The 23,923-nt window shown below is 37.6% G+C and overlaps 1 protein-coding gene across 1 annotated transcript in view; it reads left to right on the forward strand.

Moving 5' to 3' along the window:
* The window catches only part of PLXNA4 (plexin A4), a 591,306-nt gene that overhangs the window by 504,097 nt on the left and 63,286 nt on the right, over positions 1 to 23,923 (forward strand). The window contains exons 15-20 of the mRNA XM_075208549.1: positions 3,118 to 3,254; positions 9,107 to 9,274; positions 10,466 to 10,559; positions 16,002 to 16,241; positions 17,343 to 17,489; positions 23,080 to 23,314. Coding sequence (XP_075064650.1) covers positions 3,118 to 3,254; positions 9,107 to 9,274; positions 10,466 to 10,559; positions 16,002 to 16,241; positions 17,343 to 17,489; positions 23,080 to 23,314 — 1,021 coding nt within the window. The remainder of the gene's footprint in view (positions 1 to 3,117; positions 3,255 to 9,106; positions 9,275 to 10,465; positions 10,560 to 16,001; positions 16,242 to 17,342; positions 17,490 to 23,079; positions 23,315 to 23,923) is intronic.

Consider the following 23,923-nt stretch of genomic DNA (forward strand, 5'->3'; position numbering starts at 1 on the left):
CTTTATTAAATGCCATAATCCATATCATCACCCATCTTGACTACTACAACCTCCTTCCATCTGGCATTCCCATCATCCATCTATCCCTGCTTTAATCCATCTTAAATGCTGCAGTAACATTAGTCGTAACTGATTGTTTAAGTGAAGTTTAAAAGTTGCAGATAATTAAGGGCATGTTCCAAAATTGATAGTAAAAAGAAGATGTTTTTACTTCTGCAGTCATGTACAACCCCGTACCGGAGTGCACAGAGGCAATTCCCATTGTAGAATGCACCTATGCACGTGCAAAGCATTCAAACATAATCATTTACACAAATGAAACACACACTTAGCATTTGCATATTTTGCAGTTGGTTATTAACCCTTGTGTACATGTTGTGTGCCTAAGGTTTGATAAAGATTTGTCAGTGTTAATTGCCATGCACAAAACAGGCAAAACTATTTGAGCAAATGTGTTCTTTAAAATTCCAGTTCATCTCTCAGAGGTATTCTTTTGTTTGCATGAATAAAAAAAATCTAGCAATATATCTCCGTATCTCATCATACTACACATAGGAAAAACCCATTCATAACCATAGATTTGAGACTTTGATATTTCTTGCATCACTTAACTTTCATATAACTTTTCTACTTACAATGGTGATGTCTGGGCCATCAGAAACGTTTACTGTCTTGCTGTAGTATATAGGACTTTTGAGATGATTCCTTAGATCATTCATAATGCTAAACTGCAAAATAAGGCAAAAGTATCTGCAATGATTTAGAATTGATGTAACATTATATATGGAGGGATTTTGTCCTCTTTACAAATAATGTTACCTCAACAAGCCAGTATTTCACTTCTCTCACACACAACAACCTCTTTTGGCGCTCATTCGGGCTTTGAGTCATGTGCATATTGCAAATAGTGTATGATGCCCTTATGGTGATTTCATCCGTATTGTAAAACTATTGGTCCATGCACAAAAAATAAAGTGTGCTACATTTCTGGTATATGGCCTGTTTCCACAACATTCTTATCCTATGAGCCAACAACAGTTATAAGGGTTAGTAATGTAGTACTGTATGCTGCCCCTTAATGTTTTTTCATACAGATTTGCTGATGGGGCCACATGTGTGTGTACAGAACCCCGGGACACAATAATATCATACTCATGTATCCTCATGATGAGTTTCTTGTGGGTATAGGCAAGATAGCAAGAATGACTGTTATTTGCACTCCACGAGTTAAATGTATCAAGCTGCAAGTTTCCAGCAGGCTTGAAAAGTGGAGATATTACCTATAGCAACCAATCAGATTCTAGCTATTATTTTGTGGACTGTAGAAAATAAATGATAATATAGGCAACATCTCCACTTATCAAACCCGGAAATTCGCAGCCTGATACATTTACCCCCTAGATGTTAAGTTTGGCCATTATAGCAGAAATTTGTTGCTGTTCCTACATGTATTTTTTGTAGCATTATCCAATATGTGAAAGGTTGCTTTCACATATTGGACAATTCATCCTTTAGTACGGCCATCTCTTAAACAGTTTATTTGCGAAGGTCTTATTTTTGAAGTCACTTGTTTAAAGTGAATGTGTAGTAGACCTGAAGCAACCTCATTAGGGCATATTTACCACATCCTGAGGTGCGTGTGCTGTTTCCAGGAGACAAACCCAGCAAAGGATAACTGATTACATAGAAATATATACCTGCTGTAACTGATTGAAACAGGAAGTTAAATGCCTTGTCTTCCTTACGCTCAGTAAAAATGAGTACCACTCATTCATTCTCTATTTTACAAGTAGCAAATAGCCAAAATAAGAACATTAAATAAAATCTAGTAAGTTTGACATGTATTCTGTATTTTTGTACGTCACTACAGACACTGCTAGAGCCATTTTGTTACAAGATTTATTTGCAATTCATGGTGCAAATGCAAACAGCATACATTATTGGCTGAGAGCTATTGGTACTTACATCCCAATTGGTGATGATGGATTGAGTAGCAAGGGTTGTTGGACCTGTAAATGTCAACCTAAATCAACTTTGCTAATCATCAAACGTTTTAAAATAAATTCCAGGTCAATGTAATCACCTTTAAATAACAAGTATCAACATACAGTATTCTTTAACATATATAAAATGGCAAATGTACAATCTCTAGAAATATTTTGCATATTTTACAGAAGTAGCTGAGCACTTCAGATGCACTTTTGCATTAAAGAGAATCCATTAATCAGGTCTTGTTGGTGCTTTGATAGGAAATAAGCTGAGAAACACAACTGCAAACATGTTAAGGGACTGATGAGTATGACATGGTGCTCTGTGTCTGAGCAATAACGCTTTTTGCCATCTATAATATGATATTTTTTTATTCGTACTCTTGGTTATACTGTACTTGCAGCAGCTAAAATTGCCAATTTCAATTGTAGTTAAAATGATATATTCCAGATCAGGATTGAGTAACTTAACAAGCAGTCACGCAATGTTGTGTTCAGCTTTCATATAGTCACTTACTCCATTGTTTTTGAATATCCTGCCATTCCGGCATAACTCGTCACTTGAATGCAGATGTTCTCTTCTCCTGCGGTCCTTAGGAGTTTTTCCATTAAAATGCTAATCTAAGTATACACTCTACATTTTAATTTCTGAAATAGACATTTTTATGGTTTATTTTTGTATCATTTTGATCTTCTGTATCAGATTGTACTCATATGTTATCATGTTCTAAATACGAAATGAATCCCTTGAGGCTTATCGTTTTGGTGATGGCAAGGTTAAATCCACAATAGAGTTACAAAAGGCTGCAAACGAATTTATGTTTTAACAGATGTAGTTGGGCTATTACTTGGAGACACAATTGTATAAGAGTTAACCTATTATATGAAAATACTGTTCAATTAAGTAACCAGAAAATAAATGTCTCTTCATTCTAGTGTTTAGATTTCTCCAGTAGTAGTGACTGCATTCTATGCTACAATATACATCTACTGCCCCGTTACTTTGTTACAAAAAGAAAACTGACTGTTAATCATATAACTTTATACAGACCATATTATATATCAATTAGGTTTTCAAACAGCTTGTTTCAATTATTAATTTTCTAAGTATGTCTTTTTTTTTTTATAGACATTGGCTTTGTCTAAATTAGAACCCACCCAGGGACCAGTCTCAGGAGGGACACAGGTAACAATCACTGGAACCAACCTGAGTGCGGGGAGCAGTGTTAGAGTGATGTTTGGAGGACAGCCGTGCATTTTTGACAGGTATATAAGCTTTCACGTTTCCAATTATTTAATATATGTGACCATTTACACATTGTATGCAGTTATATCATTGCTTTATTAGTGAGGTCTAATCACTGTTCTAGTTTGACACCCTTGAGATCAGGCTTGGGATTTGACAATTTTTCAATTTAGAGAGATACTGTGTTTTTCTTCTTATTAAATAAGTAATACTTTTATGCTGATATTGTAAATGATAATATAGCATCTCTGTTAGATGGGTAATACTAAGGGTTGTAACTAATGGGGTAGCAGGGATAGCTCCTTGAGGCCCTGCTGATTTCTGCAATGCCCATGGTCAGCAGGAAGCTTCATTATAATGGTAATTGTCAACACCATGAGGGATTAGTTTTGTTTGGAGTAGAAAGGAACTCTGGGGGCCCTTTCTCCATGAGTAGGAAGTGAACTGCAAAGTGGGTGCAATGGAGAACGGAAAGGAAACATACAACTTGTTAAGGTAAGTAACAGGAAGGGCCCCCAAAGTTCTAGTTATACCGCTGGTGATTAAAGAGTGGTCTAATTTTTGAATAAGTGAATGCTTGATACCAAATATCAATCATTAGAGGTTTTGGTGGATCTTAGAGCACATTGATATAATTGGTGGCCTACACAAGAAGTTTAGAGAATTTTACATCCATGATCTGGTTCAATATTGGTGGATGGGCCCACATTGACTCCTCTGCGCAGAAGATAATAAGATTCTTCAGGAACCTCTGCAAATACTTGCACACCTCCAGTTTTGGCAGCTGGTGGTGCACAGGAATATCGGGCCTGGTGTTTTTTTTACCATATTTTGACCGGTCAGATTTAGACAGATGCTGTATTTTTCGTGCCAGAGCCAGGGCTTTCATTTTACACTTGTATATGATACAGCCTGTTTAAAGAAAACAGAGAACAATTTCTATATGCTGCAAAAAAATGTATTGAGTACAAACATTATGCTCTTTGGACTATCATGCAGCAGGGGTAGGGCCATGGTGACGTGATCCACATAGAATTGTGCCATCAAGGGCCTGCCTACTTTAGATTAATGTGAATGCGGGAGGTGTTAGGTTTTCTGCTGATACAGTTATTTAGCACACTGAATAGCTGCTGTTAATTAATACTTTGTGAAAGATATTTAGCCATAAATCCTGGGATTCAATTTAAACATGTTTGTAAGCATTTAAATTTTTCAATAACTTTAAATTCTCAGCTTTTTATTTAATTTCAGTTCTTCAAATCACCTTTTTAAAATGGCAATTTTTATATCCTTTCCAGTGTGATCAGGGCTGAACATTTTTGTCTAACTGGGATGTGTATTTTTTGTGCTTCATAGTCAAGTGATGCAGATTCAACCTGATTCTTAGAGGTTCTCCTGTTTGTCCCATGTACAGACCTCCATATTAGAATTTCATGCATTTTATTACACTACACTAACTGATGCAAAGGTGTAGAAAACCACCACGTTATACCCCTCTGATGAATTGGGGTTTAGTATTTTGTCTGTACAAATGATGTGCGTTTACAGTTATGGCCAAAAGTTTTGAGAATGACACAACTATTATTTTTCACAAAGTCTGCTGCCTCAGTTTTTATGATGACAATTTGTATATACTCCAGAATGTCATGAAGAGTGATCAGGTGAATTGCAATTAATTTCAAAGCCCCTCTTTGCCATGACAATGAACTTTATCCCCAAAACAACATTTCCACTGCATTTCAGCTCTGCCACAAAAGGACCGGAGGGTGTTTCTTGAAATCATTATTCTTCTTCTGTTAACCATGGTTATCTGCAAGGAAACACTTGCAGTCATCATTGCTTTGCACCAAAAGGGCTTCACAGGCAAGGATATGGCTGCTAGTAAGATTGTACCTAAATCAACCATTTATCTGATCATCAAGAACTTCAAGAGAGGTTCAATAGTTGTGAAGAAGGCTTCAGGGCGCCCAAGAACGTCCAGCAAGTGCCAGGACTGTCTCCTAAAGTTGATTCAGCTGTGGGATCGGGTCACCACCAGTGCAGAGCTTGCTCAGGAATGGCAGCAGGCATGTGTGAGTACATCTGCACGCACAGTGATGCAAAGACTTTTGTAGGATGGCTTGGTGTCAAGAAGGCCAGCAAAAAAGCCACTTCTCTCCAGGAAAAACATCAGGGACAGACTGATATTCTGCAAAAGGTACAGGGATTGGACTGCTGAGGACTGGGGTAAAGTAATTTTCTCTGATGAATCCCCTTTCAGATTGTTTGGGGCTTCTGGAAAAATGCTTGTCTAGAGAAGGAAAGGTGAGCGCTACTATCAGTCCTATGTCATGCCAACAGTAATGTATCCTGAGACCATTCATGTGTGGGGTTGCTTCTCAGCAAAGGGAGTGGGCTCACTCACAATTTTGCCTGAGAACACAGCCATGAATAAAGAATTGTACCAAAACATCCTCTAAGAGTAACTTCTCCCAACTATCCAACAACAGTTTGGTGACAAACAATGCCTTTTCCAGCATGATGGAGCACCTTGCCATAAGGCATAAGTGATAACTAAGTGGCTCGGAGATCAAAACATCAAAATTTTGGGTCCATGGCCAGGAAACTCCCCAGACCTTAATCCCATTCAGAACTTGTGGTCAACCCTCAAGATGCAGGTGGACAAACATAAACCCACAAATTCTGACAAGCTCCAAGCATTGATTAGGCAAGAATGGGCGGCCATCATTCAGTATGTGGCCCAGAAGTTGATTGACAGCATGCCAGGGCGAATTGCAGAGGTCTTCAAAAAGAAGGGTCAATACTGCAAATTTTGACTCTGCATAAACTTAATGTAATTGTCAATAAAAGCCTTTGACACGTATGAAATGCTTGTAATTTTACTTCAGTATACCACAGCAACATGTGGCAAAAGGTCTAAAAACACTGAAGCAGCAAACATTGTGAAAACCAATACTTGTGTCATTCTCAAAACTTTTGGCCATGACTGTACATCTGTTGCTCCTACTTGGATATGTCCCATGGTTTAGGGGGTTTATTAGAGGGGACTCTTAACCAAAAGACTGTAGATTTGCTGTAGGTATACAAACATAAGTGGCTCTGGGTTTATTTGCTTTAGTCCATCATCCTAACGGATTGAGAGGTTTAGTTCCCTGGTTATTACTCTTATTATTTCTTAGTATTACTAGGTATCAGGAAATTATGGATTGCTTAGTATATCATGGGTGGAAGCTGTTAAACATTATGGGCCTCATTTAGAGTTGGACGCAAAGTCCCTTTCAGGTGCGTCCTGCACATTTCCACTGATGGGGCATGTGCAGTCGGCAACAGTTCCATGAAGTTCAGTCTGCTTTTCAGATGTAGTGTACACTTGCGACAGCTTCTGTCTCAGTAGGAGGGAAAGGGCGGACCACAGAGTTATGTAGGCGTGGCCATGAAGAGTTTAGATCTTATGGGCGTCTACACGCAAAAACTACCCTAGTCGGATCAAGACGCAGGCAGAATACACATCAAAAAAGACAGAAAAAGTTCGGCAGTAATTAGGTGGCGCAAGTAGTTAGCTAGCTGTGGGAACTTGGTAGGGTATTATGAGTGGGACGCAACTGGGGTTACATGTCACTCGTAATACCCTACCAAGCTGATGCACACTCCCACTCCTGCTCTTTCATGTACGTCTTAGACGCACATTGCATCCGACTCTAAATGAGGCCCTAAGTGTGATGGTCTGTATGTAAATTTGAGGTCTATGTTTGTTCCTAGTTTGTTGTCTCTGATATAGCAGGTTGAATTCAGAAAGTGAATGGGGGAAAATTGGTGGTTAATTTTCTGGTTGATCATTTAAAGCTTCTGGGGAACTAGATTTAATCCTGTTTACTTTCAGTCCAAGATATCAGAATATCATCATATTCTGCACAGAGTCTCAGGGTAGAAATGGACAGGAATCTGCCCTCCAGTCAAGAGATGTGCATACTGTGATGCAAACCAAATTCCAATATTGTTTCCCATCTGCTGTAGCAATACAACTCCTACATTTCAATATAAAATGTAGGAGTTGTATTGCTATCCCTGAGGATAGGTCATTCTCAGTAAGAAACGACATACATGCTGCAACACCATCCTGTGTGAAATACGTGTGTGTACTGATTCCATGTCCATTGTTGCCAGGTGAAGCCTGCTGATAGGTGGCCTGGGTTAGCATGTTCAATAGATCTGTGGCATGTTTACATAGCTATAAGTTTATATGAATATTAAAATTAACCTAATTAGAAAAATCACAACGTTCTAATGGATTTTATTACGTAGAATATCTTAGATATAGCTTGTTAGTCAAACATCAACACTAGCAAACCAGCCATTCTGAGCTTTTCCTAACATAGCACAAATTATTTTGAGAATTTCCTCCCCCTCCCATATCTCCAAAATACAAAAATCACATGTATTTCCTGCCTTCACCTGCAATGTTTCATCTAGATCATTTTCGGGAAATTTGTTATCCACCTCCTAACTAGTGTTTTATATGGATCTCAGCAGGACAGAAAGAGTCCGTACTGCATTTATTTTGAGAGGAGCACAAACACGGCTATCTTTCATACATATAAATGTGTGTGCGTGTAAAACCTTCTAATGAAATGTTGCACATTATGTAAAAGTGATAGAGAATATTAAAGCAATGACTTCAGGTGGTCACAGTCTGAATATTCTGGCTCGCAATAGAATGATTTGCCAGAAAACTGTCTTTTAATGTAGTTTTTCTTGAGAATATATTATAAGGCGTACATTATACTTTCAGATTAAAGTTGCAGGCTATTTCGCAAAGTGCTTTTTATGTACATAAAATGATTATGTTCCCATTTGTAAGAAACCACCAATAAGATTGAAAATGTTTTCATGGTATTTAGTGATAGCTATTTATTCCAGCCATAGGATAAAGTAGGCCTAAATAAACTGTACAAGGTGAATGCAGTCATTCTACAATATACCACTGCTATATTCCCAGCCTTAGTTTATTTACTGTAAAACCAATGTATATACTTGTACGCTTATAGGAACATATCTATTGTATGTACTCTATGCACACACAGACAGACGCCGATGCACACATACACTAACGTTTAATGAAGGGCATAAAAGGGGCAGGACGGCAGTTCTACCATTTGCTTCAAAGAGGGCTGTCTCTTCTATCGATTGAAATATAAATAAAAGGAATATTGACCTCAACGTTCTACTTTAATCTTAACCATTCGCTCTACCCAGGCATCTGTCTATAATGAGGAAACCAGAGGCAGCTGTCCCAGGCTGCAGATATGAAACGGGGAATCTTAGCAAAAATTGTTAAATTCGAAAAATTCTAATTTTCTTTCATCGAAAATCTGATTTAGTGAGCTATACTGCATGTATTTATCTAATGATGAGTAAGGTCACATTGTCTGTGAAAGTGTACAATACTATTATACACATTTACGACGGTTTGATTAAGGAATGAGCTGAGTTCCATGTCACTTGCCTCCTTGTGCACTGAATGACTAAACACAGCTTTGATGTGATCATTAGACCTAGCCCTAAACCTAATTATATTTGTTTCCAATACATCTTCCTTGCTGTAAAAAACACCAATGTCATAATCATTTCACTCCTTGAAATAATCCTCTGCCAAACACACACATCCATCACTGCTCTTAACAATAAATCCCAACACCTGGAGAGCGGCAGGTTGTCCAGGCCTGTCCTAGAGCATTACAGAGTCTGTAAATCTTTGTTATGTAAGTTTTATTATAATATGGTGCAAAATTAGTATTGACCCTTTGCAAAAACTTTAATTAACTTCATTGTGTAGTGGTTGTTTAAGTGTTGACTGTGTGCATTGCCTTGTCAGGAGAACAGCAAATGAGATCTTCTGTAACACTACAGCTTCTATTGATGGTTTGGAGAAGGTTAAAGTGACTGTACAAGTAGACAAAGCCAAAATACCTCAGGAACTGCAATTTGAGTATGTGGAAGATCCCAAAATTGTGAAAATTGAACCAGAATGGAGTATTCTCAGGTACAGTAAAGACATAAGTAATCTACAGGTTGATCTATCTATCTATCTATCTATCTATCTATCTATCTATCTATCTATCTATATATGACTGAATAATTTGGTAGCTGCTACAGCCCAATCAGCAGACACAACAAAATGAATATACTAATTTGTCTACCCACACTTTTTCCATCAATTTCATGTATTATTTTCGTTATCAGCATTGCACTAGGCCGTGCGTAATTTAACCTAGATGGTAGAGACGGTGCTGATTACAAGTGTATTGGTTTATGCACATTGCATTGTCATGTATTGTAACATTTATATTCATAGTAAACATTTGTTAACTCAGCATCAAATGCTGATGATATTTATAATGTAAGCTCTAAATATAGAAGTCTTTGAAGAGTTAAGTAGGGGAAAATAGAGAAACAGACTTTATTATGGAGGCCGTGTGATGTTTCACACAGCTTTTTTTCTTTGTACTTGTCATTTCTTACCCTTACAAACTAAAACAAACTAAAAGAGGTATTTATCGTTGCACGCCAAACCAAAGATCTAAGCAGAGAAATTTGTGACTTGGGTAAAACAGCTGACATCTGTACAAATCCTTCCAATTAGTGCATGGTGTACAAAGAATATCCCAGGAATATGTTTATATCATTTTATCTAGAGGCTGTAGCACACTTTATAAGCTGGTGCTGCATCAGATCAGTTCTATCCAGCCAGGAGGACAGCTGGGCTCACAGTATCACAGATCAAAATAAAACAGTACTAAACAATATTGCATACAGTTCTTTATTTTAAAGCAAGTCGACAATTAAGATGCATTAAATGTACCATGCCGAATGAAATGGAAATCAGTTTTGCAATGTATTAATGTATTTTACTATAGATTGTTTTGTTACAATGATATTTCCATAGTATTTATACTGGGTTTTTTTCCATCCATGAAAGATTTTACTGCAGTCCTCTCTATACACAGTATACCATGCTGGGAAAATAGAATAGTTTAATATATGATCCTTCTGCTGCCATGCTATTATTATCCAGAATAGAAGCTGGTGTGTGGATGCACTGCAGGGTCACAGTGCTTGGACATCTGCTCTCTATGAATTTATACCTTCTATACCGCTTAACCGTAATACTCCACGTTCTAATTCATTGTCATGCATCACCTTGTAATACCAGTCCTCAACATTTGCTTTACAGTGGGAACACTCCTATCTCAGTATGGGGAACAAATCTAGACATTATCAGAAATCCTCGAATAAGGGCCAAGCTTAATGGAAAAGAACATATTAATGTAAGTCTTAAATAATGTATTGTTATGTTTTTAATTTTTTTTTATAATTTGCTTATAAGTGTATATGATGTTAGCTGTTGTTACAGTCAGTACAGCTCTAATGTGCACTATTGGAATGGCTATTTTGTTTTTATTTACATAAGATACAAGCTGGAAGTGTTATCTTCAAAACGTAACTGGATAATAGAAGAAAAAATATTGGCATTGATTACGTTTCCATAAAAAGGGGGAATTTACTTTTTAAGTATTAGGAATACTGGATTTAAAAGTCTCCAATGATAATGTCACCATCTTCAAAGGGGAACCAAGTTCACATCCCTGCCTGCTCTTTGTGGTCAAAGAATATCACTGATCTACTGCGTGCTCCTATTGTAAAATCCACCGAAAACCACTGTGTATATTTCAATTATTGTGAAGGTGTATGTATGTATGTATGTATGTATGTATGTATGTATGTGTGTTTTGTATGCAATAACATTTTTAACTGTAATTTTTTTGCATGGATTAATGAGTAATGTTTGATACAAAATAATTTCCTTGAGCTGCTGTCATGGCTGCCACCCATTAGTAAATTTACCTGCAAACAGTAACAAAAAAGGGAGATTTTTCAAATTAATAAATATCACTAAAATTGACAGCTTACTAGACTAGTAATTGATACATAAAACACCAATGGATGGCGAGTTGGCTAGTGCTGTAAATCCTTTTTTAAAATAATTTCTCAGGCCATGTCTACTATATAAAAGCCTAGTGGCGTGTGTCTGTGTGTGGAAAAATAGAAACAAGCTGCAGCGCCACCTGCTGGGCAAAGTTATACACTGACCTACTAAATTCTTAGTGTGTGTGGGGAAAAAAACTCAGAAAGGGCTGAAATTTGGTATACGAAGATGTTTTTAATTTGTTAATTTAATTTGTTAATTGTTAAAAGTGTTTATAAAGATTTTAAAAATGTATATATATATTTCTTGAAGGAGAAGTGACAGTTGGGAGTGGTTTGTGGTTGCCGGGGGTGACAGTGGGGAGTGGTTGGTGGTTGCCGGGGGTGACAGAGCGAGAGGAGTGTGATACTCAGGACCGCTGAGAGAGATCCCTGTGTCTGGATAGACATCTGGATAGATGTGGCGATAAAGATGAAGGATGAGGTGATGGAGAAAAATGATGAGCTGGTGACATGTGGACAAAACCACGTTAAAAAAGGGCGCTTGCGTCGGGAAGTAACGCTCTTCCCCTGAGGAGGCGTGTGCTAGGCCCAAATGCATGACAAGAACCTTTTTAACACCTTGAGTAGCTTGATTTGACTAGAATGCATGAGTATCATGCACGGGTTAACTTGTGCCTAATAAAATGCAAATAACTACATTTTTAGCCTAGTGAAACTCAGGCACATGCTGATGGTTTTAAAATAGTGTATAATTAGGATTTCACCAGGGATACACACCGAAGTGCAACTCAAATATACCTTAGCAAACCATACACAAGTTTACAGATATAGTTATAAATAATATAAGTAAAAGGACATCTAAGCGCTTATGGTTTCTCTAATAGTAATGAAAAATATATATAACTTTAAACCACACAATGTAAAAAATAAATACTTTAACTGTATGTTCTTGATGTATCTGTGTCTTTTTTTGTCTCAGAGTATTCAATCCAATAGTAGTATATAAACAAAAACATCCAATATAGTGTATTACAGTAAAATAAATTGTAAATAATACACCCTAGCGTATATAAAAAAAATTATACACTGGTGTGTATTATTTACAATTTGTTTTACTGTAGTACAATATTACAATATATTGTTTTTTTTGTTTATGTTGGATTGAATAATCTGAGAAGAAAAGAAGGCACAGACACATCAAGAACACACAATTTAAGTATTTCTTTATTTATTTTTTACACTGTGCATATATTGTGTATATTCCTCATTTTTATCAGAGAAACCATACGCGCTTAGATGTCCTTTTACCTATATTATTTATAACTACATGCTGGTTTTAGTGTTGCACTGTTTATTTTCCAACACGTAGCAGCAGTGTAAAGTTCCTGGCACATTACCACTAATAAGCTCTTTGAACGTTGCGGGCAAAGAGATACTTTCCTAATAGTAGGAATAATGGATTTTGCAAGAGTAGTGGGCAGCAGATTTCAACATACCAGTTGGCTTTAAATTAGTAAAATACATAGGTAGATATATAATTATAACTTATAATTTAGTTCTTGCCACAACACACCTAGTGGTTTCATGAATTGCTGCAACTCAGATCCTGAGAATGATTACAAGGTTGGGTCATGTTGAGTTGTACGCAAATTGAGTTTTCGGTGTATAATACGCTTTTTTTACTTCTGTGCAAGAGCATAAAGCACTAGTTCTGAAACTAGTCCCTTAGGCGCATGCTCAGAAGTAAGAAAGCATATAAAAAACATAATTTGCATACAACTCAACATTAGCCCCAAGGATTCAACTTCATAGGGCAACTTATCTTGATCAGGAAACATTAATAGAGATAAGACAGCCCCTGTCTGATCCTTAAAATGATATTAATATAATATAAATTATATAATATAACGTAATATATTAATTCACGGCTAAACAAATTAATAAATAGAAAAAAATAAGATTTGAGAATGTCCAATTTAATTTAAACACAAGCTTTATTTCTTTAATTCTTCCCTTTCATGGTCTTATTCACGCTGGCTTTATTTAGACAGTGAAGATCTGAATCCTGATGTTGTGCACACCTGAAGACTTGGGAAGTAAAACTAGTAATGAAAGCTATATGTTAGCCGTAATAGAGTATATACAGATGTGAAGTTGTTAATTCTCAGTCCCTCACACAGGATTACAGCCACAGCAATGAAGGCCATTAGGATGCTTTGTATGTCAAATCTGGCTCATCACTCTCTTGACATGTGAGCCAAATTGCTTTATGGTCAGAGTGATTTTTGCTGGATTGATTCCAGCATCTTTGTCACCCATCATCCTTCCTCACCAGTGTTGTATGAACACATATATACAAGTGATTAAAGATTTAAGGTCAGGAATTTAGAAGGAATTTGCCATGAATTCAATGTGCACATTTTTTTTTTAAGTTAGTTTGTTAAAAGAACCTTAAATTTACTAATATTAACTTGGCCGAGCAAATGTATTTCATGTATTTTTCTAATGCTTTCCAAATGCTCCACACAGTCTGCAATTCCCATGCTTGTAATAAACTACAGACAAGGGAATAGTGATGCATGGAACATACTTAACACATTGCTACTAGAGAAAAGGACATGTCCTGCTCTGATGTCATATATTATGACATATCATATATTATTACAGCCTTAATTTATTTATATGCAAAATATGAATTCATTTAGGGACCATTGCGGGTAGCGTGACGTTGCAGTGTTGCAATTTGCATCATCATGGGCCCATCCCCTGATGGAGAACGAAGTGATTCATGCCATTGTGCAGCATTCATAGAGAATCGCAAACACCAAGCCCCTGTCCGCTACCGAAGGAAGTGATGTGAGATCCAGGAGGATGACTACTGATCATTCCAGTAGAGTAGAAAGTAAGCCCCGCGCCAATGGCATAATAGCTCCCCCCCCAAGTCAATCTACCACTTGCTGCTACAATATGCCTCCAAGCCTTTTCATTATATGATTATTTATATACATAAAAAGACAGAAAGGCTCTGGGAATAGACAAAAGGATTATTAGACAGAGACATAAAGGACTTCAGTCTACTGAAAGATGAACTTGCATATTATTACATACACACATATATATATATATATCTATATCCTTACCCTACATTAAACAAATGCAATATGAAAACTATAGGGTTAGAGTGCCTTTGAAGTCATACTGTGCTAACTGACTCACTCAGTAAACAGCTGGTTTGGTTGCTCTTAACCTTGTACCAAAACTCATCATAAAGTGGTAATATTGTACTTAATTTTTCAGTCAGGTAATCACACAGTGGTCTACATAAAACACTTATTTAATGTAATCATAATGTTTATATGGCCATTGAATACTTCAACATACAAACAATTGATAGTAGGTTGATTTATTTATACATTAACTTTTTAAATATTAAATAATATTAAAACATTGCACTTATTTTGGCTGTATAAGAAAGAATGAATATTTTGCTAAGTCAAAGCATTTCCATCGCAAGGGCCGATTGTGAAAGAACTTCATGTTAAGTGATGGAAGGTGCTTTACGAGCAGCTGAGGGGAAAGTGGTGCCGTCCACCTACAGGGAGCTGACAGACACCTCTTTTTGATCCATGGGTTCACATCACCCGCTGCAGACATATTTGGCAGTTTAACACAATTAACCAGCTGAATAGGTTCTGTGTCAATTTTTCCTAAGAACACAGCCATGAATAAAGAATGGTACCAAAACATCCTCCAAGAGCAACTTCTCCCAACCATCCAAGAACAGTTTTGGTGATACCTTTTCCAGCATGATGGAGCACCTTGCCATGAGGCAAAACTGATAACTAAGTGGCTCGGGGATCATAACATCAAAATTTTGGGTCCATGGCCAGGAAACTCTCCAGACCTTAATCCCACTGAGAACTTGAGGTCAATCCTCAAGAGGCAGGTGGACAAACAAAAATCCACAAATTCTGACAAACTCCAAGCATTGATTAGGCCAGAAGTTGATTGACAGCATGCCAGGACGAATTGCAGAGGTCTTTAAAAAGAAGTGTCAACACTGCAAATATTGACTCTTTGCATAAACTTAATGTAATTGTCAATAAAAGCCTTTGTCACTTATGAAATTCTTGTAATTTTACTTCGGTATACCACAACAACATCTGACAAAAAGGTCTAAAAACACTGAGGCAGCAAACTTTGTGAAAACCAATACTTCTGTCATTCTCAAAACTTTTGGCCATGACTATATATATACATCTTGAGGAAGATTAATCTTGGCTTCATGCTTAGCAGCTAAGAACCAAAGGCAGAGGGAAATAGACAGGAGAGCAGTCAGTGTGTCAACAAATGCAGAAGGAAGTTTTACAGGTATTAACATAGACTATTGGCAGCACTGTGCTTCTGTTGGTGAACTACAATACAACAAGAGAGGAAGGGAGATCTGCAAAGGAACACATCCTAATCACAAAGCTAATGTAACCAGTTCCTCATGTTCAAAGCAGTTCGGGCTCTGAGCCATGCCATTAAAGCACACAATACCTTTGATTTCTAGAGTACCCTTTTCTGCATCAATATTTTTGTGCACAATAAATTGTCTTCCATCATTACTGAAAAGATTGATTAAAATGTTCTATCGGGTAGACAAGCTACATTATATCCCATATCCTGCATTGTATGCCAAATATTATTATACTGCACCAAAGCTGAATATATAAGATTGTAAGATAAATTTGATCACCAAAATAAACCTGTGATTTTTTCCCCTCATCTTCTCACAGAACTGCACTGTGCTGAACTCTACGGAGATGACCTGCCAAGCTCCAGCTGTAGCCATAAATTCCAACAATCAAGTTGATGTTATTGAGCGACCAGAGGAGTTTGGCTTCATCATGGACAATGTTCAAGCATTGCTGCTACTCAATAAGACCAACTTTACCTATTATCCAGATCCAGTGTTTGAGTCATTCAGCCCTTCTGGGATTTTGGAATTAAAACCTGGAAGTCCCATAATATTAAAGGTAAGTGAAGTAGTGAAAGACCAGGTTTATTAAATGTAAATCAGAGTTAATGTAAGGGATATATTGTGTCCTAGAATTCCACTATCCTTGGAAACGGTACAATAAACCAGTTTAACTGCAGTCCAGTTATCAGGATAATTTGCCATAGTTCACCACTAGCTCACATTTTAATGAATAAATATGCAAATATTTAAATACTGATTTAAGCAAAAATTTTAAAATGTTAAATGGTATTAAAGTATTGTACAATGTAAATCTGTTTATTTTGATTTTTTTATTCAAAAGTAAACTTTTTTCCAGCGCAGACTTCGCATTTTTCAATTCTGAACCACTGTCGTTTGGGGTTTCTCAGACTTTTGGCAAATTGTTTTTCTCATCTCTACTGAACATTTAAATCCCATTTATTTTTCCCTAGTCAAAGCTTGCCTATTGAATTGCAGAATGCAGGCCTTATGGCTTGCAATTTATTGCATCAATTTATGCTTTAGGAAATGCTGCAAATCTTTCTTTAACGTTATTTATAGGTGAATGATTAGGTTGAGTTCACAAAGGATCTTTTATACAATGAACCATCAATAGTAATTTTGCAGGTCTGTACAATATTAATTTTTGTTAACTGTTGAATAAATGACAATTAAAATGCAGTCAGTTAAAATATTTTTTCACAAATCCATAAGGTTGTTGTTTGTGCTTTATAACTAACTGAAAATTTAATAGAGGCATATCACAATTGATCCTTTGGGAAAATTAAGCTGTTAATGTTAAATTGAAGCAAAATAAATGCAATTGTAATTAACAGGGCATATATTATGTATTCATTGAGAACATATTTTAACCCTGCACTAACAGTTTAATGTAGCCATTAGGTTGAAGTAGTCCATCAATTTCAAGTGATCACTTATTACTAATTCCAATTTTCTAATGTTGATCCAGAAATTAAATAATAAAATGAATTGGTCTTCAACAGTAGTTAAATTACCAATAAGGTACTAATTTAAAGAATATATTCCTCCAATCCTACAATGGCGATAACACTTAACACATACACTTGAAACAGGATATTACTTGAATGCTCTGTACCCTTATCTGTTATCATTGTAGGGGAAAAACCTAATTCCACCAGTTGCAGGAGGCAATATGAAGTTGAAATATGCCATGTTCATTGGGGAGAAACCATGCACAGTCACAGTGTCTGATGTTCAACTACTGTGTGAGTCCCCAAACCTCACCGGTCGTCACAAAGTGATGGTAAGTAGTGTAATGTATCTTCAAGGTTTCTTGTACGCAAATATGGGACATACATTTACATATTCATTTTGTACATAACACTAGTGGACCATTTAAGGTTTATAAAGTTAAAAAAAAAATACAATACAGTGAGAATTCTAGGGAATAACATACAATGCAGAGGACATTCTAGGGATATATATACAATAGAGAGAGCATTTTAGTGACCAATATGCAATACAGAGAGCAGTTGAATAACAGACATCTATAAAAAGAGCATCTATATATAACAATATACAGGGTGATTCAAAAGTCGCAGTACACCCTTTTATTTCAAAAACTCTACAGGAAATTGGGAAACCTGAATACTCCAGTAAGGTATGGGTGACGTGGTCTATCTTTTACGGTATGTACCAAACATGGTCGCCATCTTGAAATCGGCCCAATTCCTGTAGAGTTTTTGAAATAAAAGGGTGTACTGCGACTTTTGAATCACCCTGTATAATACAAAGAACCTTCTAGTGTCCTCTGGATGTTCTGGGAAGCCATCATACCAAGTAGACAGCTCCCTGCACTCTGATTGGTGGATAGTCCTAGCGATTCACCAATAAATGAGTGGGGACCTTTTGACATTCTGATTGATGAATAGCAAGTGCCATCTACCAATCAGTTTCTTAGTTCCTTCCACTAAGTATGACAGCATACCCAGTAACTGTACAGCTGGCTGCAGAGTGCGTGACTGAGAGACAGGCAGAGGATAATCCAAATTGTGTTTATAATAAAACAGCCAGAACTGGTTGTGGGGGGGGGGAATCCTTCTGTCTGTCTGTCTCTGAGCTGTCAGCCATGGCTATGCTGTCTGTTTGTCCCAAAATCATATTGGTGGCCTCAGCCTGATAGCAGCCACATGTTATTGTAACATGTATAATACAGTTATTGGGTGCTTCATTGTAAATAGTTGCATTTGGCCTGTCTCATATTTTTATCTCTGAGATATCTTACTTTTTTATTTTATCTAATTAGACACAAAAATCACAGAGAAACTAAAGTATGCACTAATCATTTGTTTTCAAATGGAGTTGAAGAAGATAGTGTTTTATTGTTCAAGTAATCACCTGTGTTACCTCTAATCACCCCATCCCATCTTCTTTTGTAAACTCAAAAATTGAATGTAGCAGCTGGAAATATACAGCTAAAAACTATTATTTGCCATTCTTACGATATCTGTTTTTGCAAAGAGAAGACAAGACAGTATCGAGACAGTATAGTATGTCAACAAGTTTTCATAGTCTTGTACAACATGAAGCTAGCTTGTGTAATAATTGTGTGTATATATATATATATATATATATATATATATATATATATATTTGTATGTACGTACAGTGGTCGCAATGGAAATTTAGACATGCTGGTATGGAGCTTCCACTATGAAATGAACATCCGGGTCCGCAAAAAGTTTAGGGATTTTGATAGAGTGAAATTATTTTTAGATGCATTTTAACACTATAGTATAATATAAAACATATTAAATGATGCAAGGCCCTGTGTCCCCCACCTCTGCTGTGTCAAATTACCTTTCCACCTTTTCCTCATGTCTCCTTTATGTACTTACATTTTCCATCATATCGCCATAATATTATAATAAAACTTTCCAAAATATCTCCCTCATGTTTTCCATGTTACCCTTTCCCTTATCTGTTTCCTTTCTCTGTTCCTATGTGCTCCTATGTTCATTGCAGGTATCCCCATCTCCCCCCCTACCTACTCTCCCCTGTGCCTTACATCCTGCTTCTCTCGCTCCTCTCTTCCTTCTAGATCTTCTCCATCTATCCCTGTTCTTGCTCCTATTGTTCCCTCTCACTAGGTAATTCACACTCTTGCCCCTCCTTCTTCCCACTGCAGCCTCTTTAATAACACTGTGCCCCCTCCTTATCACACTGTGCCCACTCCATTTTAGATTGTGCACCCTCCTTATCACACTGTGCTCCTTTCACATCACACTGTGCCCCCTCCTTATCACACTGTGCTCCTTTCATATCACACTGTGCCCCCTCCTTATCACACTGTGCTCCTTTTAAATCACACTGTGCCCCCTCCTTATCACACTGTGCTCCTTTTAAATCACACTGTGCCTCCTCAATATCGCACTGTGCCTCCTCCATATAGCACTGTGCCTGCATTCATGACACTGTGCCTCCTCCATCACCTTGTGGCGCTCCTTCATCACCCTGTGGCCCTTCATTCATCACCCTATGCCTCCTCCATCAAACTGTGCCCTCATTATCACCGTGTGGCCCTCCACCATCACATTGTGCCTTCATTTATCACACTGTGCCTCCTCCATCACACTGTGCCCTCATTATCACCCTGTGGCCCTCCACCATCACATTGTGCCCTCATTCATCACCCTGTGCCTCCTCCGTCACACTGTGACTTCCATTATCAACCACGCTGTCTCCCTCCTTCATCATCCTGTTTCCCCTGCTGTCCCCCTCCATTTCTACTTACCTTTCTTTGAGCTTCCATTTTCTGTCTTCTCTTCTTCCTCCTGTCTTCTGTCTCCTGCCTGTCCATGGGAGCTGTATCCAGCAACAGTTCTCTGCTCCTCTCTGTGTCGCTCCTCAGTGACAGCATCGGGACGTGATGACATCACGCCCGACACTGACAGTGAGATTTGGACCATAGAGGAGCTGGAAGCTGCTGTTGGATGTCTAGTGGCATGTGTTAGTCTGTCTGTGTGTGTGTGTGTGTGTGTGTGTGTGTGTGTGTGGAAAAAATAAAACCAAGCTGCAGCGCCACCTGCTGGGCAGAGTTATACACTGACCTACTAAATTCTTAGTGTGTGGAAAAAAAAATTCAGAAAGGGCTGAAATTTGGTATACTAAGATGTTTTTAATTTGTTAATTTAATTTGTTAATTGTTAAAAGTGTTTATAAAGATTTAAAAAATATATATATATATTTCTTGAAGGAGAAGTGACAGTTGGGAGTGGTTGGTGGTTGCCGGGGGTGACAGTGGGGAGTGGTTGGTGGTTGCCGGGGGTGACAGAGTGAGTGGAGTGTGATACTCAGGACCGCTGAGAGAGATCCCTGTGTCTGGATAGACATCTGGATAGATGTGGCGATGAAAATGAAGGATGAGGTGATGGAGAAGAATGATGAGGTGGTGACATGTGGACAAAACCACGTTAAAAAAGGGCGCTTACATCGGGAAGTAACGCTCTTCCCCTGAGGAGGCCTGGGCTATGGCCCAAATGCATGACAAGAACCTTTTTAACACCTTAAGTAGCTTGATTTGACTAGAATGCATGAGTATCATGCACGGGTTAACTTGTATATATATATATATATATATATATATATATATATATATATATATATATCTCCTTGACAAATACCATTATAACGAGATTGACTTGTCAGTAGTTTTAATGTTGTGGTTGATCTGTGGATATTTATATAAGCATCCAATTTCAAAATCTTTGTCCACCTTAATAATTAAGTGGGGACACCCCATCTATGCAATATTAATTAAAGTTATATAAAACCCCATTGACAATAAATTATGCATAGTCTGGAGATAATAACATTAAAACACGTTAACAACTGCCATTAATATGACACACAGTATTCAGTGTGAGTTACAGGTTTCCCATAAACGTAGATAGAAAACCATTGGAGTGTCAGAGTGCTGGCTGAAATTCAAAGGAGACAAGGTTATCAGTTAAAAATGCTGGTTAAGGGAAGACAGATAAGACTGGACAGATTTCAGCTTACTTATTGTATCTTGTCTCTGATATACAGCCACACTGTCATATCCATCCCAATGACTTTCTGTTATTGTCCAAAGGCCAAAACTGATTTAATCCCCAAAGTGCTGGAGGACAGCTGAACTTTTCTGGTCAGCTATAAAATAGTCTTTTGCTATCTCAGTGAATTATTTCGGACAACTGCAGTTCATTTCAAGGTGTAATACCTGAAAAAAAATCTCTACTTTTTACATTTAAAGAAAAAATGTACCCTTTTTCAGTGCTGTCCAAGCTTTCATTTAAAAAAACAAAATGTTCATATGCATATGAATCTGTGCGGCGTTGGGAAAGCTGAATACCACAATAAAGCTTTTAAAGAGCCACATATGGTCTCTGTGCCACATGTTGGACACTCTAATGTATTTTTACATACAATCAGGGTTTTTTTTCAAACTTTTGGTAAAATGTACAAGCACAGATTATTCTGCATAAAAAGACCTTATTTGTCATATATATATATTTATTTTCTAATATTTGTAAGCGTTGCCAAATCGATTTGTCATTGCGTGGCTTTTATCTTTACATCTGTCCTCCTTTTAACTATCCTTTCAGCCTGACATACAATAAATGATATAGAGTTATGTTGAGTGATGTGCTGGAGAAAAAACATCTTGTATTAAGGCATCACAGGCTAGTGTTCTTTCTTGGGCGGGTAATACTGAGCGGTACACAGGCCATCCAGCGGATGTGCTAGTACTGTATTGCCGCATGTCGGACAGGGAACATCGTGTGTCAACCTGTGTATCATGGCACAGAGTGGTCATTGACGGGATTCAGGATATATAGAGGAGGACACATCTTTAATGTAATGTAAAATATAGAGATACTAGTAGATATAAAGATGTGTATCAATTCAGAGGCAGGACTAGCGAGCTGTGGTCCCCGGTGCAGGGAAGCGAGAAGAAAATGAGCAGGGGATCGGGGCCCACAGCTGGCTAGTTCCAACTCTCTGCATCTACCATGCAGCAGACCTCATTATCTCCATGTGCCTCGGTGCGCCGCACTTGCCGCACCAATGGTAGCTCCGCAGCTGTATATGGACACCCAGGAGAAGAAAAGTTTCCAAATACTGTTTTTAAGACCTATAGAAATATGTGTCATAATCGTATTGTGCGCAGGTTTAAGTGGCAGACATGTCTCTACAATTTGCAATAAAGTCAAACATATTTTATCTGAAAGAACAAAGAAACCGATCTCTACCATACCTTTCCAAACTCAAGGGATTTTAGCCTGTACTATTGACGTAGCATGTAATTTTGTCATAGCTCTATTCCTGTAGTTCTGGCTGCCTGGTGGACTGCAGGGGGCTGACTCAAACAATCCCTATTAATAACATCTATTACGTGCTGCAGTGAAAAGTTTGTATAGAAATATCCATTGTGTTTATCGGGCAGTGGCAGCTCTAAGATACAAGCAAACACTGTGCTTTTATAGCATGCCAGAGACTTCACTAAACCAACTAATCAATACACCTACAGCTTTCATTTTGTTTGTGTAACGTGAGCTGATGTGAAAGGAAAGCTGCTATTTTTATTATACACTTTTGCTTTTTTGTGTCTAAGCCATATTTCAAGCACAAGCATGGCTATGGTAGAACAATTATATTCCTCTTACAGTTTAATACAGCAGAAAGCTAAGTACTATTTGGGTAGTAAGAGCTTTTGTTTTATGTCTTATCATACAATACATGCACCATAAAATGTCAAACAATGTTTTTGTGTATTATGTGTTACTGAACCTTTAGTTGATGTCAGCTTGTGAGTACGGGCTCACAGTCTTTGATATGTCCTTTCCATGCAGGCTCGAGTTGGGGGAATGGAATTCTCACCTGGGATGGTTTACATCACTCCCGACAGCCCTCTTAGTGTGCCAGCCATTGTCAGTATTGCAGCAGCAGGTGGACTACTGATAATCTTCATTGTTGCTGTGCTTATAGCCTATAAACGCAAATCCAGAGAAAGTGACTTAACTCTGAAAAGACTGCAGATGCAAATGGATAACTTGGAATCCCGAGTGGCATTGGAGTGCAAAGAAGGTGAGGCAAGGGCTGTAAATCTGTAATAGAGCTCTCCTGTCTGGCTTCTTCCTTCCATTCATGGTCAAGATACAATAAAGAGGGGGAAGTACTTTGTTATTGTTTATGTTAATGTTTACTTTCAAATGTAAAACCCTATGCAGGGACAACAGACATCTATTCAGTATGGTAAAAAAATAAAATAAATGTGATTATTACGTTTAATAACTTGTAACAAGTGCAGAGGGACAAATCAGTAAAGCAACAGTTCAATATAATTTAGCCCAGTGTTGGGCAATCTGATGCAGGGGGCGCATGGTGCATCTGTCTTACCTTCAAAAGAGCTGAACCCTTAATTTTAGTACTAAACAAAACCCAATCCATTTAATGAAAGAAAGAGACACCTATCTGTAAAAACATATCAGAAGGCATTTTAGGCAAATGTTACACTCTATAATAATCAAATCTGACAATAAAGCAGGAGGAGCTGGGGTCCGCAGGACAAGGAGGGCCGCCTGTTGCCCATTACTGAATTAGCCCTTAGTGGCCAATCAGAGACATGCTACGATTAGTCTCATCTCCTGACTGCGATACATTGAACTTAATGATGTCTCTCCTATTTCTCCCATA

Source organism: Mixophyes fleayi, chromosome 4 (assembly GCF_038048845.1).
Source record: "Mixophyes fleayi isolate aMixFle1 chromosome 4, aMixFle1.hap1, whole genome shotgun sequence".
In the NCBI taxonomy this organism is placed as follows: Eukaryota; Metazoa; Chordata; class Amphibia; order Anura; family Limnodynastidae; genus Mixophyes; species Mixophyes fleayi.